Raw genomic sequence first — 18,719 nt, forward strand, 5'->3', positions numbered from 1 at the left:
TAAGAGCATTTTAAATGTAATTCCTTTCACAGTTTTTTTTTACTGTGAATTTAATTGTGGTGTATCTATGCAGCTGTAGTCATTTTGACCATAAATTTTGTTCTTCGTTTTCCCCCTAGCAGTTTCTTTTTAAAAATTTGTTTTTGTTTTTGGTTTTTTTGTTTGGAGTCTTGCTCTGTCACCAGGCTGGAGTGCAGTGGCACCATCTTGGCTCACTGCAACCTCCGCCTCTGGGTTCAAGTGATTCTCCTGCCTCAGCCTCCCGAGTAGCTGGGACTACAGGCGCACACCACCACGCCCGGCTAATTTTATTTAATTTTTTTGTATTTTAGTAGAGACGGGGTTTTACCATGTTGCCCAGGCTGGTCTGGAACTCCTGAGCTCAGGCAGTCTGCCCGCCTTGGCCTCCCAAAGTGCTAGGATTACAGGCGTGAGCCACTGCACCCGGCCTAGAAATTTTTTTTATAGAGGTGGGTCTCACTGTTGCCCAGGCTGGTCTCAAAATCTTGGACTCGAGAGATTTGCCTGCCTTGGCCTCCCAAAGTGCTGAGATTGTAGGTGTGAACCTACACCCACCTCCCTGCCCCAGCAGTTTCATAAGCTTTTACTGTGTTGTTATATAATCTTCATTATCCTTTTTAGTTATTACATAACCTTTTAGAACCATCCCTCCATTGTTTGGTTTTTCAAGTTATTATTAAATATCTTTATACTAGCTTTGCTTAGGATTATTTTCTTCTCATATTTTCTTCTCTCAGAGTCATTGAGTGGATAAAGGACATGAACATTTTTGTGGTTCTTGATAAACACAGATAAATTCATTTTTCACAAGGTTGTAAACATCAATTTGTATTCCCACTAGCAGTGTGCCTGAAATATTTCCTGTCTTGTGTTTGCTTTTCTGTTTTTGTTTTCACATGGAAATGTTAAAAATTTAGTGGAACCGGATTTGGTGATTTTTATTTCTGTTGTAGAAGTTCATCTGTTGTTTTAAAACCATCTTGGAAAGTCCTCTTTAGAGCAGTACTTCTTAATGAGGGTGTTGGGGAGTGGATTTTTTCCCCTTGGGACATTTTACAATGTCTAGAGAGGTTTTTGATTGTCACTGCAGTGAGGTGAGGTGTGCTACTGGCATCCAGTGTGTGGAGGCCAGGGATGCTGCTAAACATTCCACAAGGTACAGGACAGCCTTCCTAACAAAGAATTCTACTGTTGACGTGTTGGGCTAGATAATTCTTTGTAATGTAGGGCTGTCCTATGCATTGTAGGATGTTTAGCAAACTCCCTGGCCTCTACCATCAAGATGTCAGTAGCTTCCCCACCAGTATTTTTGTTTTGGTAACAGCTTTATTGAGATATAATTAATATATCATAAAATTTACCTATTAAAAGTATACAGTTCAATGTATATTCACAGAGTTGTGCAATCATCACTGCAATGTAATATTTTGTCATCCCCCAAAGAGACTCCATATCCTTTAGCTGTAATTCTCTCACAGCCTTCACGTCCCTCTCAGCTATAGGCAACCATTAGCCTACTTTCTGTCTATGGATTTCCCAGTCTGGACCTTTTATATAAATGGACTTATCTAATATATAGTCTTTTTGGGTCTGGCTTCTTTTACTTAATATTTTTATCCGCAATTGTAGCATGAATCAGTACTTCATTCCCTTTTATGACCAAGTAACATTCCATTTTATGGATATACCACATTGATTGTTTCTACCTTTTGGTTATTTTGAATAATGCTGCTGTGAACTTTGGTGTACAAGTTTTTGTGTAGACATGCTTCCGTTTCTCTTAGGTGTGTATCTGGGAATGGAATTGCTGAGTCAAATGGTAACTCTATGTTTAAACTTTTAAGGAACTGTCAGACTCTTTTTCCAAAGTTCCTCCACCATTTTACATTCTCACAAGCAGTATACGAGGGTTCTGATTTCTGCACATCCTCATTAACACTTGTTGTTATTGATGATAGCCATCATAGTGGGTGTGAAATGGTAATTTCTTGAGGTTTTGCTTTGCATTTCCTGATTACTGTTGGTATTATCTTTTATGTGCTTATTGGCCTTTGTATATGTTCTTTGGGGAAATGTCATTCATTTTCTTTGCCCATTTTTAGATTGGGTTATTTCTCTTTTTATTGTTCAGTTTAAGGAAGTTTTGTTTTTGTGGGGTTTTTAGGTTTTTTTCGTTGTTTGTTTTTTTGAGGCAGGGTCTCACTCTGTCACCCAGGCTGGAGTACAGTGGTGCGATCTCACCTCACTGCAACCTTGACCTCCTTGGCTCAGGTGATCCTCCCACCTCCACTTCCTGAGTATCTGGGACTACAGGCATGTGCTACCGTGCCTGGCTCATTTTTTATAGAGACAGGGTTTCACCATTTGCCCAGGCTGGTCTTAAATTTCCTGGACTCAAGCAATCTGTTCGCCTCACCCTTCCAAAGTGTTGGGATTACAGGCGTGAGCCAGCACGCCGGGCCAGAAGTTTTAAAAATATATTCTAGATACAAGTCTCTCATCAGATACATTATGTGAAAATATGTTCTGTTCTGCTACGGGTTGTCTTTTCATTTTCTTAATGGTGTCATTCGATGCACAAAAATTTTTAATTTGGATGAAGTCCAGCATATCTTTTTTTTCCTTTTGTTGCTCATGCTTTCTGGTCTTATCTAAAAACCATTTCCAAGTCCAACGTCATGAAGATTTATAAACATGTTTACTTCTAAGAGTTTGCATTGAGGCATTCACTCTGAGTTCATTTTGTATATGGTGTGGTAGGAGTCCAGATTCATTCTTTTGTGTGTGACTATCCAGTTTTCCAGCACCATTCGTTGAAGAGACTGTTCTTTCCCTGTTGAACGATCTTGGCAGCCTTGTCTAAAAAAGATTAACCATAAATGCGAGGGTTCACCTCTGGACTCTCAAGTCTGTTCCACTGATGTGTATGACTGTCTTTATTGTTTTCTATTATTCTTTTATGAGATTGTTATTCAGGTGCAGCCACAATAGGAGACACTGGAGAGGCTCAGGAAAAAACAAAGTTTATCATACAGGTCCTAGAGACGAGGCATGCTGTGCCATGCCATGCTGGGCCACTTGGGGAAGACACTAGGGTGGTTAGGAGGGAGGGGAAGGATTAGGCTACTGCCTTCATCGAGGTTTCCTTAGGGTAGGGCAGGGCGAACAGTTTAGTTTGAATAATTTTGGCATACTTTAGACTGGCGGGGTGGTCTCGTTGCCTGGCACCTGGCTCTGGGATGATTAGGTAGAGGAGTAGTGCCTCTTGGGGTATAAGGGCCAGATAGAGGAGATATGGCTCTGGATTTTGAATAGCTTGCATATTAAAGACATACTCCCAGCTGGGCCCTTTGTTATCTTTAAGAATTGGCTAGACCTTGGAGGGACAATTTCTCAAATAGCTAGAAAGGTTCTTTAACATGTTAAACATCAGTATACAAGAAAAGCTAAAAGTCCATCTGTGCCAGTGCCATACTGTCTTGCTTACTGTAGCAGTGTGGTAAGTTTTGAAATTAGGAAGTGTGAGCCGGGCGCGGTGGCTCACGCCTGTAATCCCAGCACTTTGGGAGGCTGAGGTGGGTGGATCACGAGGTCAAGAGATCAAGACCATCCTGGCCAACATGGTGAAACCCCATCTCTACTAAAAATACAAAAATCAGCTGGCTTGGTGGCAGGCATCTACAGTCCCAGCTGCTCGGGAGGCTGAGACAGGAGAATCACTTGAACCCAGGAGGCGGAGTTTGCAGTGAGCCGAGATTGAGCCACTACACTCCAGCGTGGTGACAGAGCGAGACTCCGTCTCAAACAACAACAACAACAACAACAACAACAACAACAACAACAACAACAAAAGAAATCAGGAAGTGTGACTCCTCCTACTTTGTTCTTCAAGACTATTTTTTAATTATGTTTGTTTTTCAAGACTATTTTGGTTATTCAGGGTTCCTTTTATTTCCATTTGAATTTTAGGATTGGCTTTTCTATTTCTGCAAAGCAGCCATCTGGGATTTTGATAGGGATTTTGTTGAATCTGCAGATCATTTTGGAAGCATCCTCAACTTAACAATATTAAGTCAATCTTTGAACATGGGATGTCTTTCTTTGTATTTAGGTCTTTGATTTCTTTCAACCAGTGTTTTGTAATTTTTATTGTACAAGTCTTGTGCATCTTATGTTAAATTTGTTCCTAAGCATGCCATTCTTTTTGATGGTAGTCTAGATGAAATTGTTTTTATAATTTCATTTTTGGATTATTTGCTAGTATATGGAAATACAGTTGATTTTTGTATGTTGATTTTGTCTTCTGAAACCTTGCTGAACTTGTTTATTCATTGCTATAGATGTTTTAACAGATTCCTTAGGATTTTCTATGTGCAAGATCATGTCATCTGCAAATAGATAGTTTTAGTTCTTTCTTTCCAATCCATACCCTTTTTATTTCATTTTCTTGACTAATTGCCCTGGGTACCTTCAGTACAATATTGACTGGAAGTGGTGAGAGTTCTTTGTCTTGTTCCTGCTCTTAGAGGAAGAGCATCTAGATTTTTCACCGTTAAGTATTGTGTTAGCTGTGGGTTTTTCATATATGTCCTTTGTAATGTCAAGGAAGTTCCCTTCAACTCCTAGTTTATTGTGCATTTTTATCACGAAAGTCTGTTACTGAGTTCTGTCACATGCTTTTTCTGTGTTAAGATGATTATGTAGGTTTTTTTTTAAAAAATCTATTGATATATGGTATATTTACATTAATTGATTTCAGATGTTAAACCAATTTTTATTTTTTTTTTTCAAGATGGAATCTCACTCTGTCACCCGGGCTGGAGTGCAGTGGCACGATCTCGGCTCACTGCAACCTCCACCTCGTGGGTTCAAGCTATTCTCCTGCCTCGGTCTCCCAAGTAGCTGGGACTACCGGCGTGCACCACCATACCTGAGCAGTTCTTCTATTTTTTAGTAGAAACGGGATTTCACTATGTTGGACAGGCTGGTCTTGAACTCCTGATCTCAGGTGATGCACCCACCTTTCAAAGTGCTGGGGTTACAGGCGTGAGCCACCACTCCTGGCTGATGTTAAATCAGTCTTGCATTGCTGGGTGAAAGCCTACTTGGTCATGGTGGGTAATTCTTTTTCCATATTGATGGGTTCGATTTGCTAGTGTTTTGTTGAGGATATTGCATTTATATTCCTAAGAGATAAAGGTCTAGTTTTCTTTTCATGTCTTTATCAGATTTTGCTATCAGGGTGATACTGGCCTCATAATGAATTGGGAAATGTTCTCTCCTCTTTTTTTTTTGGCGGTGGGGGAAGAGTTTGTGAAGAATTGGTATTATTATTTCTTTAAATGTGTGGTAGAACTTACCATTTACCAGTGAAGTCATATGGGCCTGGACTTTTCTTTGTGGGTAGTTTTTTATTATGTATTCAAACTCTTCATTACTGTTTTTTTCAGATTTTCTATTTCTTCTTGACTGGCTTTTGGAAATTCATGGTTTTAGATATTTGTCTACTTCGTCTATGTTATACAGCATTGGCATATGTGTGTCATAGTCTGTTATTTCTATAAAGTCAGTGGTAATATCCCGTCTTACCGTTTTTGGTTTTAATATTTTGAGTGTTCTCTGTTTTTTACTTTGTCAGTCTAGCTAAAGGTTTGCCAGTTTTCTTGATCTAAAGAGCCAGGTTTTGGGTTTGTTGACTTTCCTCCTCTATTTCATTAATTTTCACTTTATTGTGTCCTTTTGCTTGTTTTAGGTTTAATTTGGTCTTTTTTTCTAATTTTTTTTTCTTTTTCTTTTTTAAATCTTTGTTTAGAGACTGGGTCTTGCTCTATCACCCAGGCTGGAGTGTAGTGGTGAGATTGTAACTCATTGTAGCATCAAACCCTTGGGCTCAAGTGATCCTACTACCTCAGCCTCCCAAGTAGCTGGGACTACAGGCATGTACCACCATGCCTGGCTAAGTTGTTTATTTTGTAGAGATGGATCTTGCTATGTTGCCCAGGCTGGTCTCAAACTCATGGCCCAAGTGATCCTCTCACTTAGGCATCCCAAAGTGCTGGGATTGTGGGCACGAGCCACTGTGCCTTGTCCTTTCTTTTTTTTTTCTTATGTGTGCTATGTGTTACATATGTTTGTCTTTTATTTTGCTGATTTAGTGAGGAAAAACAGGTTTTCTTGAAGGATAAAAATCTGTATTTATTCAAAAAGATAATTAGTAAAATTAGTTTAATTTGGTTTAATTTTTGTTCAACTAAAGGTAACAGTCTGTATACTTTTTAAAATGTCATACATGGCCGGGTGTGGTGGCTCACGCCTGTAATCCCAACCCTTGGGGAGGCCGAGGTGGGTGGATTACCTGAGGTCAGGAGTTCATGACCAGCCTGACCAACATGGTGAAACCCTAAATCTACTAAAAATACAAAAAAAATTAGCTGGGCGTGGTGGAATAATCCCAGCTACTTGAGAGGCTGAGGCAGGAGAATCGCTTGAACCCGGGAGGGGGCAGTTGCCGTGAGCTGAGATCGCACCATTGCATTCCAGCCTGAGTGACAGAGCGAGACTTCGTCTCAAAAAAAAAAAAAAAAAAAAAGTCAAACATGAAACCAAAATGTGCCAGGCCACCGTGGTGGCTCATGTCTTTTATTCCAGCACTTTGGGAGGCCAAGGCAGGAGGATTGCTTGAGCTCAGGAGCTCAGCCTGGGCAATGTAGTGAGGCAGTGTCTCTACAAAAAAATACAAAAATCAGCCAAGTACAGTGGCGCATTCTAGATACTTGGAAGGCTGAGGTGGGAGAACCACTTGAGCCTGGAAGGTTGAAGGCTGCAGTGAACTTAGAGTGCATCACTGCACTCCAGCCTGGGTAACACAGCGAGACCCTGTCTCCCCACTTCCCTGGCCAAAAAAGGAAATCAGTTTTTTTTTTTTTTTGAGACGGAGTCTCGCTCTGTCCCTCAGGCTGGAGTGCAGTGGCGTGATCTGGGCTCACTGCAAGCTCCGCCTCCCGGGTTCATGCCATTCTCCTGCTTCAGCCTCCCGAGTAGCTGGGACTACAGGCGCCCGCCACCACACCCGGCTAAGTTTTTTTGTATTTTTTAGTAGAGATGGGGTTTCACTGTGTTAGCCAGGATGGTCTTGATCTCCAGACCTCGTGATCCACCCGCCTTGGCCTCCCAAAATGCTGGGATTACAGGCTTGAGCCACCATGCCCGGCCAGTTTTTTTTTTTTTAAATAAGAGTTTCACTCCCGTTGCCCAGGCTGGAGTGCAATGGCGCGATCTTGGTTCACTGCAACTTCCACCTCTTGGGCTCAAGCGATTCTCCTGCCTTAGCCTCCCGAGTAGCTGGGACTCCAGGCACGGGCCACTACACCCAGCTAACTTTTGTTGTATTTTTTTGTAGAGATGGGGTTTTACCATGTTGCCCAGGCTGGTCTTGGGCTCCTGGGCTTAAGTGATCTGCCTGCCTCAGCCCCTGAAAGTGCTGTGGGATTATTATAGGCATGAGCCACTGCACCCAGCCCCAAAATGTTTAAAGGCTCTAAGAAGAGGTGTACATTGATTTGGGACTTCCATATTCACTGTTAGAAAGTACTTGTTTTTTAGCCATTCGTTTGTGAGTGTCAGGCTCTTAAGTGAAGACGTTCAATGAGTCAACATCCAGGTTTGCCTAGGTTGGTACACTTTGATTCCATTGAAGTTGGACATCAGTGCTCGTGTGCTTTGAATATGAATATTTGTATTTTCATAAAGTTGGGGAAAATAATACGTAAAGCATTGGTGTGTGTTTTAATTAAATGATAAAGTTTGTAAAGTACTTGGTTTGAATATGTTCAAGAAATGGTAATTTTCCCTTACTCTCTAAATTAGATGGTAAGTCCCACCCTTCTCACACCTCATCTCTGTAGTTACTTTTATTTTATTGTCATTGTTCTTGGACAATTTACCTCTGTAACTAGCCCCTTCAGCACCAAAATTATCACTAGTAATTGTGCGTATATCAGAACCTAATTCAGCAATTTTGGTCCTTGCTGGTAAACTAGTGTACTTAATTTGGTAACTTTCATATTGCAGTGACATTTTAAACCTGTGATTTGTCTCTTCATTGCGAAAAAAATGTGTATCGGATATGATGTTGTGGGACTTTGTCTTTAAGGTTAATAAAGAGTTCTTTTAACTCTTACATAAGAAAAGCTGGTCACCAAGGACATACTTTAGGAAATTATAACAGTTATAGTATTATCTTAGGTTAGATTTTATTAACAAAGATAAAAAGCTTCTTCCATCTTGATCTAATGTAGCTGTTAGAAGAAAGTAAACCAGGAGAAGGTGGCTGAACTTGGAAAATTTTTCACATTGTAAGAAAAATGTGGGCCATAAAATTTAAGGTGGCCATTTATGTTTTTGTTGCGATCTCAGATACTTAAGTGGATTGGCTTTCTTGATTTTAAAATAGTGGAGGCAAAACACCATTTTAAAGAAGAATAGCTATTACATATTAATTTGTCATATTACACACTACCTAATTAAATATAAATGGTAAGTAAACTTGAGCGAAATAAGTCTTATACTTGAGTAAAACTTCTTAGATTAACTTTCATAGAAAATTTAGAAAATTGTTCACTTAATTACTGAATGAGAAGTAACCATAAGGCCGGGGGTGGTGGCTCATGCCTGTAATCCTAGCACTTTGGGAGGCCAAGGTGGGCAGATCGCTTGCGCTCAGGAGTTTGAGACCAGCCCGGGCAACAGGGCAAAACCCCGTCTCTACAAAAAATACAAAAATTAGCCAGGTGTGGTGGTGCATGCCTGTAGTCCCAGCTACTCAGGAGGCTGAGGCAGGGGGATGGCTTGAGCCTGGGAGGTGGAGGTTGCAGGGAGCCGAGTTCACACCACTGCACTCCAGCTTGGGTGAGAGAGTGAGACCCCGTCTCAAAAAATAAAAATAAAGTAACTATAAATTTTGGCTTGGCACAGTGGCTCACGCCTGTAATCCCAGCACTTTGGGAGGCCGAGGTGGGCGGGTCACCTGAGGTCAGGAGTTGGAGACCAGCCTGGCCAACATGGTGAAACCCCCTCCCAACTAAAAATACAAAAATTAGCCGGGCATGGTGGTGCACACCTTTAATTCCAGCTACTCAGGAGGCTGAGGCAGGAGAATTGCTTGAACCTGGAAGGCAGAGGTTGCAGTGAGCTGAGATCACACCAGTGCACTCCAGCCTGGGCAACAGAGTGAGACTTGGTCTCAAAAAAACAAAAATTTATGTATATATAAAATATATTCAAGAAGTATGCCTAATGAACCACAATGGTCAGTCCCCTTTGTTGTTTTTTTAAATGTAGGAGATTTCCTATGAATTTTCCATTACCTTTTTTCCCCCATAATCAGATCTTGTTTTGAAGTTCTGAATCTGGATATCTGTTTTATTCAGAAGTATTTGTATTCTTTTATGAAGGATTATATGTAACTTCAGTGTATGTTTTGTGGTACCCTGTATTGTTAAAAGTGACTTCTTTAAAAATAGGTTTCACCCCTTCATCTCTACTAAAAATAGAAAAATTAGCCGGGTGTGGTGGCGGGTGCCCATAATCCCAGCTGCTCAGGAGGCTGAGGCAGAGAATTGCTTGAACCTGAGAGGCGGAGGTTGCAGTGAGCAGAGATCGCGCCACTGCATTCCAGCCTGGTGACAGAGCAAGACTCCATCTCAAAACAAAACAAAACAAAACAAAACATAGGTTTCACCCTAGAGATGCATAAACGTCCGCCCTTTTAAAAGCCACCTCTGGTTGCAGTTTTAGCAACTACCAGTAGATGGCGCAAGTTCCTGAAAAAAATTATTTGCCTGTATAAGTTTAACAACTTGAGTACTAAATTTCTAAGTTTGTAAAAAATGGTTTTTAAGTTACAGATATTCTAGGTGAGATTGGTGGAGAGGTTATGGTGGGTTAAAAATGTCTGTTAACTTTAATTTTGCTTCATAATAAAAGTCTTTTTGCAATTTTTTTTTTTTATCAGTGGTTCTCAAACTCTTAATTGTGTATCAGAATTTACAGACGGCTTGTTAAAAACAGACTGTACAGGCCAGGCATGGTGGCTCACACCTGTAATCCCAGCACTTTGGTAGGTGGAGGCGGGAGGATTGCTTGAGCCCAGGAGTTCCAGACAAGCCTAGGCAATGTAGTGAGACTTTGTCTCTTAAAAAAATATATATATATATCAGGGCATGGTAATACATGCCTGTAGTCTTAGTTGCTTGGGAGGCTGAGGTGGGACAATTGCTTGAGCACAGGAGTTCAAGGCTACAGTGAGCGACTGTCACACCACTGCACTCCAGCCTAGGTGACAGAGGGTGACCCTGTCTCTTACACACACACACACACACACACACACACACACACCCCAAAACAGATTGTACAGAATATTTCTAACAAATTGCCACGTGATGGTGACACTAATGTTTGACAGTATTATTAATGATCTGAAGATAACACTTTCAGAACCATTGTTTTTAAATTAAACAATCTTTGTTTTTTTTTAAAAAAAAAAAAACACAAAGAATATACCCATTTTCCACCACCCTAATGTCTTTGGTCATATTTTCATTGAGTATGTGGTGTCTGTACATACATGTTTTAGTGAAGTTATAGTATGTGTAAATTTTTTTCACATTCTGCTTTTTCTCTTATTTACACATGTTCCTTACTGTTAATGTATAGTCCTACCTTATTTCCACATTGTCCATTGAACTTTACTAGAGATCCTGCCGTGTACTGCAGCATCATGTGAGAAAGCTATCATGTAGGCCTGAAAAGTGTTACAGTTTGGCCTTGTGTTTTGACTAGTGTCTAGGATGATCAGTGGTTTCATGGACACTGTCCTGTGTCTTTGTGGCATGAGGAGTAATCCGGATTCAAAATAAAGCTAATTAAATTATACCTTCTGATATTAAATGGTATGCGTGAAGAGGTTTCTTTTGTAGCCATATATGCAAAAATCTGTTGAGTTTGTGACACATGACCACTTCAGTGTGAGGGGAACCATAGTGAATTTTGGTTAGTTTGTAAAGAGGCGTAGGGAAATAAGAGAAATATAATTGTTTTTCTGAAAATAAAGATGTCAAAGCCCTAGTTTTCACAAAACAATGAAGAAATATTCCTTTTAAAATATAGAACGCTTCATGAATGTGTGTGTCATCCTTTCACAGGCGCCATGCCCATCTCTTATTGTTCCAATTTTGGTATATGTGCTGCTGAAGTGAGCGCCAGACCTTATTTTGTAGTAGGTAGATAAGTAAATTGGTTAAGAAACCCCGTAATTATAGTAAGTACGATAGAATTATTATATTGTAGGATTGCTAACAATAATAAGCAAAAGAGTCATTTTTAATTTCACTTATTTTCAAACCTTGAATCATTTCACTTTTTTGCAATGCATGACATTTTAGAAAATCTGAATATTTATATAATGGATAATGTGTCCCTTATAGGAGTGGTCCATTTTTTTTTTTTTTTTTTTTTTGTCTTGTGAGTGGTCCGTATATATATAGCAATGTCCATTATTTTGTGTTTTTTTCCACCCCTTCTCCAAAGGGGGGAAATACTCATGTTAGGAATGGGGACAAAGCAGATACCCTAGTCTTTTAATTAATTTATAGTTCTGAAATAAGCTGTATATTTTCCAAATGTAATTTAAACCATAATAGGTAAAAATACCTTCAAGAAGATATTTTTAAATTTTAAAAATATGTTTCTTTAACAGGTTTCTATAATCCAGGAACTTGTTACTAATTATGAAGCCTCTCTTAAAACGTGTGACTTTTTTAGCCCATATGGTAAGTTTAAATTAGATTGAATTGGAATTTGATTACTCATTTCATTTTTAATCACAGTAATGCTCTTTTATGTATATTATGTGTGTGCTACCTAATGGCTACTTAATAAATGGCTTTCAAATTGGTGAATGAAATGAGAGCACTTTCAATCTTACCTAATTTAAATTTTCCATAATCCTGTGAGATGGGAGTTAACCTTGTGCGGTTTTTTGTTTGTTTGTTTGTTTTTTGAGACGGAGTCTCATCCTGTCACCCAGACTGGAGTACAATGGCACAGTCTTGGCTCACTGCAACCTCCGCCTCCTGGGTTCAACTGATTCTCCTGCCTCAGCCTCCTGAGTAGCTGGGGTTACAGGCGCCTGCCACCACTCCTGCCTAAGTGTTGTATTTTTAGTAGAGATGGGGTTTCACCATGTTGGCCAGGCTGGTCTCGAATGCCTGACCTCGTGATCCACCCGCCTCAGCCTCCCAAAGTGCTGGGATTACAGGCGTGAGCCACCACACCTGGGCTTAACCTTGTTTTAACATGAGGAAACATACTTGAGAGGTTGAATGGCTTGCCTAAGACTGTGTAGTTAGTTTGTATTGGAACCTATTTTTCCTGAATCCCTAAATTCTCTGCTTTTTCTACCCTCTTATTACTTTTAATCCTCTTTAGTTTGGTCCTTTGTTTCTATATTTGTAGGAGCATATATAAATCAAGGCAAGTTACTTTAGAAAACACTAGAATGTTTTCAGTCATGCACAAAGTAACTTCCGGGTTCCTTATGTGTCTCTTACATGTCATTACTCTGAGTATTTTTCTGATGTTTTTTAAGAGATGGGATCTCACTGTGTTGCCCAAGCTGAACTTCTGGGCTCAAGTGATCCTCCCACCTCAGCCTGCTGAGTGGCAAGGACTACAGGCGTGTGCCACCATGCCTAGCTGATTGTGTGTGTGTGTGTGTGTGCGTGCGTGCAGTGTTTGGGAGAGGTTTCTAGAGGTGGGATTTTGCCATGTTGTCCAGGCTGATCTTGAACTCCTGAGCTCTAGCGATCTGCCTGTCTCAGCCTTCCAAAGTGCTGGGATTACAGGTGTGAGCTGCCACACCCTCTATGAGTTTTTTTAAGGCACATTCCAGACTTACTGTTTCATCTGTAAATATCTTAGTGTGCATCTCTATTTAAAACACGTAAACAGAAGAAGTCATCGCAGTGCCATGTCACACAAAACCTCATAACATAATATCTGATACCCAGTTTGCATTCAGATTTCCCCCATTATCCAAAAGAAGTCTTTGTGTTTGGTTTATTTGAGTATAGATCCAGTTAAGGTTCACACCAAATATTTGGTTGTTATATCTCCTTAAGTTGATGGTTATGTCTCGTTATTTTAATCTAGAACAATAACTCTCCCCTCCCTTTCAAAAAAACAGTCATTTGTTGAAAGGTCATTTGTCTTACATATCCCATATTCTAGATTTGGTTGATTGCCTTTCTCATGGTATCATTTGCTATTTCACTGTCATTCATACTTGTAAGTTATAGTTAGGTTTACCTGCTGGATTAGATTCAGGTTCTGTTTAAATACGGGTGGTGCTTTGTGCTTCCTGTTGTATCATGTCAGGAAGCTTGAGACATTCTGGTTATCTCTCTTTTTTGATGTTAAGATTGATAAAGATTCAGATGTTGTCAGCCTGTTATACTCATTAAAAAGGTCCATGACGGCGTGGGGGCACGGTGGCTCCACACCTGTGATCCCAACACTGTAGGGGATGCTGAGGCAGAAAGATCTCTTGAAGCCAGGATTTGGAGGCCAGCCTGGGCAACAAAGTGAGACCCTGTCTCTACAAAAAATTAAAATATTAGCCAGGTTCGGTGGTTCTCACCTGTAGTCCCAGCTACTTGTGAAGCTGAGGCATGAGGATCACTGGAGCCTAGGAGTTCCAGGCTACAGTTAGTTATGATCATGCCACTGCACTCCAGTGTTGGTGATAGAACAAGACAAAAATTCCTCATTGGCCTCTCAGCAATTGAAGATCATTGCCTAGATCCCTTGTTGATTCTAATAATTTCTTCTGCATTCGTTAGCTGGAATTTTTCTTATAAAGAACTTTCCTTCATCAAATACTTGGTTCCCTTGAAATATAGTTTATATAAGAGGAACAGAATAGAAGCTTAACTCATTGCCTTTATTTTATTATTTGTGTTTTAATGTGTGCTATAGTATGTTTGCATGTCATTTGGTCAGCTACGCTAGGAAACCTGTTTGTTTTGATGTAGTGTGGGTATATTCACTCTTTCCTCCTCATTTTTACACAAGTATGTCTTACCGTCTGAAATCCATTTTGAGAGCTTGATATTTCTTTTCTACTCCTCTGTAGTTAGAGGGTACAGGATGGGGAACAGGATAGAACTCAGGTAAGTGTATATATGTGACTGCTTTTTTAAGAGGACTGGGCTGTGTTTTTTCTACTTAGGTTTTTGTCAGATGGTAGGGTTGTTTCTACTTTGTCAGGTGTATCTTCTTCCTATAGGTCATAGTCTTCAACTTTGGGTATCCCTGATTTAGTATTGAGGCCTGGAAAATGGTAAGCCATGGCAGTTTGGCAGTTCTTGCCTCTGCCGAAATCTTGCAGTGGTAGTTAGGAAATCTCTTTGCCAAATTTTTTTCCTTGACTTTTCCTGGTCTTGCTGCCCTTTTGCTTTCAGGCTGAGAGTTCACAGAATTAGTTTGACGTATGTCCTTTCCCCAGCATTGTTTCTTTGGAGTGAGATTGGGGTTAGAAGCCTGTCAAAGTACAATCTTATTTCTCTACATGGCTGCCACTTTTTGAACTTTATGAAGTCATACCTCTTTCTTTTGAAATTAGTAGTTTTTGCTGAGTCTTTCTTGCTTATTATTATTGCAATAGTCATTTCATCATTTCATTATGAATTAGGAGAGAGAAAATATGCGATTTGCTTTACATTCTTCCTATAATAATTTAATATTTGTTTGATTGCAGAGAATGGGGAGAAGGAACCCCCAACAACACTACTCTGGGTTCAGTATTTCCTGGCACAGCACTTTGATAAACTTGGACAGTATTCTTTGGCTTTGGATTATATTAATGCTGCAATTGCTAGTACTCCAACTCTAATAGAATTATTCTATATGAAAGCAAAAATTTACAAGGTAAAATCTGAATCCTGTTTTTTGAGTAGTTGAAGAATTCAGCTACTTTAAGAATCCTTGGAGTTTTTTCTTTGTGGAAACAAGTTCTAGGGCACCCTGATAATCTTTTTCTAATAATTCTGTGTAGTTTCATGTTATATTAATTGTATAATCAATGTGTAATTAGATGTGTAATCATTTGATTGAGCTCTTAGTAAATGTGAACTGTAATTTTGATTTCTAAATAAATTTGACAGAAATGGTGACAGATTTCTTTTTTGTCTGTGTAAATTATTTTCCATTTTATTGTACTCATATTCTCTTGATTATAAATATTGGTTCCTTTAATTATCTTTTATAGCATATAGGTAATCTCAAAGAAGCTGCAAAGTGGATGGATGAAGCACAGTCTTTGGACACAGCTGATAGATTCATCAATTCCAAATGTGCAAAATACATGCTTCGAGCAAATATGATAAAAGAAGCAGAGGAAATGTGCTCCAAGTTCACAAGGGTAGGAAATAGCATGCATGAGCATGTAATTGTCTAAATTAAGACAGTTTGTGAAGTTTGTCTAAATTAAGACAGTTTGTGAAGAACTTCAGTGGAAGTTCATAAAAATTCATTTTTATTATTGTTTTTAAAATCCCATTTAACCCATATCCTAAGAATGGTTTCTTACTGTGGTTGTGTATCTGTGTATATGTTTCTGGCAGGGGATGGTTAAAAAACAATAGCAAGAGCAAAATATCTTGGTACATATATAAAGAGTATGCTATACTTTAGCACTTATGTGTAAAATTTGATTTATATCTCAAATTCTTTGTCCCCCTAGTAATTTGTGACTGCTTTTTAATTCTGTCTTACTTTTAACTTGCTCATAGAGTTCTTTCTTTGTAGAACTAATTGCTCTGAACTAGTCTCTGTGACATTCAGGAATTTAAGTTTCCTGAGATGGGCTACACATCCATCCCTTTTCCCTCCTTCACCATCCCTTTATATCCTTTTCCACATAGACTTTCTGTTATAATACATGTTTATGGTTAAAAATATAAGTAGACTAATGGAACAGGGTAGAAAGCTCAGAAACAGATTTCACACATATTTGGAAAATGGGATATACCCAGAGATACTGTAAAAATCAGAGATGAAGATATATTGCTGGGACAATTAGTTACTCTGTTGGGGAAAAAGCTTCCAATATCCCTCTCTGTCACTGTACATGAATCAGTTCCAGGTGGATTAAAGATCAGATATGGAAAGCAAACCTTTCACACTTACACAAGAAAATATAAAGGAGTTTAGGATAAACTAATTATAATATAATCTAATATAATAGAAAATTTCACTGTACACGAATCAGTTCCAAGTGGATTAAAGATCAAATATGGAAAGCAAACCTTACACTTATAGAAGAAAATATATAGGAGTTTATCTTTAGGATAAAGAAGCGTTCTTTGTGCTTGAGGTAGGAAGCATTTCTTGATACCAAAAGCATAAAGTATAAAAGAAAAACTGAGGTGGGCATGGTGGCATGTGCCTATAGTCCCAGCTACCACATAGTAAATAGCACTAGGTTCAAAGTCTTCAATGCCCTTTCCATTGTATCACAGGTTTGAAATTAAGAAGAGAGTACAAGGAATAAACATAAAACCATTATGTTTTCAGAGAAAAGTACCACATGGAAGGCCAAGGTAGCGATAGGAAGTAAAATGCAATTAAATATGAAGTATACAGGTTGAGCATCCCAAATCTAAAATTCAAATTCTAAAATGCTCCAAAACTTGAAACTTTTTGAGCACTGGTATGATGGTCAAAGGAAATGCTCATTGGAGCATTTTGGATTTTGGATTTTTGGGTTTGGGATCGCTCAACCAGTAAGTATAATGCAAATATTCCAAAATCGAGAAGGTTTGCAACATTTCTGGTTCCAGACATTTCTGATAAGCGATACTAAATCTATGCAAAACTTAAATAAGTTCAGTGATTTTTAAGAAACAAAAAGCCCAGTGACACTGGGATGCGTCTTTAAAGGCACAGGAGAATGAGAAAGAAGGTGAGAGGAGTTGGTTATTTAAGGAGAGTAGTCACCAAAATCTGTGGCTCGTCTTGCTCATCATAACTGCCTCCGATCATCCACTTTTGACAAGTTGCCATGCTGTATGGCAAGCTTGTTCACTTTATCCACACTAGTTTGTTGGCCAGGCAAATCCATAATATGTGGTGAACAACATAATGAGGCAGGGGAAGAAAACTGCAAATGACCCTGAATAATCAGGATATATCTGCTTACTAATAAGTGAGTGAAGGGCGCATATTTCCTTCTCGCAGATTTTTCAGTTTAGAACTTTTGTACAAAGTTGCTGATGCATGTTGGATAGTTCTAGTTGATAAACTTTTTGAAGTGAAAAGTAATACAGATTTCCTCTTATAAAAATATGTGACCATTAACAAAATGGAAAATATAACACAACCATAATGAAGACAGAAAATACATCAATAATTCTGTTCACCCAGAGATAACTAGTTTTTAGACTTTTAATGTGTTCTGAAAATTGAACTGATACACAAAATGTGAGGAAAAACTGTAGACTGAAATCATTTATATAAGTGTATCTTTGCCATCCTTTCCTGGGGTCATATAAAATATATTTTAAATGTCTCTTCTAAACTGTGACAAAACTTGAGTATCCTTGCACTTAAAATTCGTTAATTTATGTCTCACACTCCCCTCAGAATTTTTATTGAGCCTGAATTAACAAATTCAGTTATTTGGTTTTGTCAGCCGACTGCAAAGGAGAAATATTAAAGTAGAAGAGTTGTCATGAAACAGGTGATGCTGATAGAAGCAGACACATGGGCACAAAGAAAGTGACAATGGAGGAGGGACACTGGGAAACCAAAAAACAGGCCTGCAGCTGTTACTAACAGATTTGACAAATGCTGAATAAACGTAACAGTGACCCCGAGTCAGCAAGGAAGGCTGAAATAGCTTTTTGCTTGAAAGGCAGAAGATAGGCAGTGCTTCATATGACTGCTTTCTTAAATAGTTGAAATAAAAACTTTGGTGTTTAAAAACTAAGATTTAGTAATTTGGAGTCTTTTTTATGAAGAGTGTTGAATACCCCAGCAGAGCTGGGTAAATAAGACGTTATGTGTATGTGGGTTTTCCATCTGATAACTGAGATGGCTCCTAAGTGACAGTTAGGTAGCAGACAGTGTGGATGTACTAGACAAAGGGATGATTCACGTTCCGGGTGGGATAGAGTGGGATGGTGCAAGATTTTATCACAATATTCAGAATGGCATGCAGTTGAAAACGTATGAATTGTTTATTTCTGCAATTTTCCCTTTAATATTTTTAGACCATGGTCGACTGTGGGTAACTGAAACCATGGAAGGTGAAACCTTGGATAAGGAGAGACTATTGTAATATAAAACCATGTTTGGAAACATACTGATATATTTGCTAATTGCTGCTATTGTCATAATAGTACTGTAGCCCTAGTTGTAAAGAGGAAATGATTTTTAGGATCTCTTTCATTGTTTGCTCTCTATAGTTTTGAATGCTTCCATTTCAGGAAGGAACATCTGCCATGGAAAATCTAAATGAAATGCAGTGTATGTGGTTTCAGACAGAATGCATTTCAGCTTATCAGCGTCTGGGGAGATACGGGGATGCCTTGAAAAAATGTCATGAAGTAGAAAGGGTAAGTTGTTAGAATTTCGACTTC

General features: G+C 38.9%; 1 protein-coding gene and 1 non-coding gene across 18 annotated transcripts in view; one reads left to right on the forward strand and one right to left on the reverse strand.

Annotated features, from left to right (window-relative positions):
- Nucleotides 1–18,719, forward strand: part of NAA16 (N-alpha-acetyltransferase 16, NatA auxiliary subunit) — a 64,267-nt gene that overhangs the window by 30,726 nt on the left and 14,822 nt on the right. For 9 of the 17 annotated variants that reach the window (XR_010150654.1, XR_010150656.1, XR_010150662.1 and 6 more), the window contains 4 exons: nt 11,777–11,849; nt 14,837–15,006; nt 15,347–15,499; nt 18,567–18,695. Coding sequence is in view for 7 of the 17 variants with exons in the window: in XM_001150675.5 (XP_001150675.3) it covers nt 11,777–11,849; nt 14,837–15,006; nt 15,347–15,499; nt 18,567–18,695 (525 nt within the window). In the remaining 10 variants the exon portion in view is untranslated. Of the gene's footprint in view, nt 1–4,813; nt 5,078–11,776; nt 11,850–14,836; nt 15,007–15,346; nt 15,500–18,566; nt 18,696–18,719 lie in introns of those variants that run through there. The other 8 variants (XR_010150659.1, XR_010150660.1, XR_010150661.1 and 5 more) reach the window with 2 other exon arrangements.
- Nucleotides 11,178–11,280, reverse strand: LOC112205337 (U6 spliceosomal RNA). Its single transcript, XR_002939232.3, has one exon. It is a non-coding gene; the product is annotated as a U6 spliceosomal RNA (small nuclear RNA).

The sequence above is a fragment of the Pan troglodytes genome, chromosome 14 (genome assembly GCF_028858775.2).
Source record: "Pan troglodytes isolate AG18354 chromosome 14, NHGRI_mPanTro3-v2.0_pri, whole genome shotgun sequence".
NCBI lineage: Eukaryota > Metazoa > Chordata > Mammalia > Primates > Hominidae > Pan > Pan troglodytes.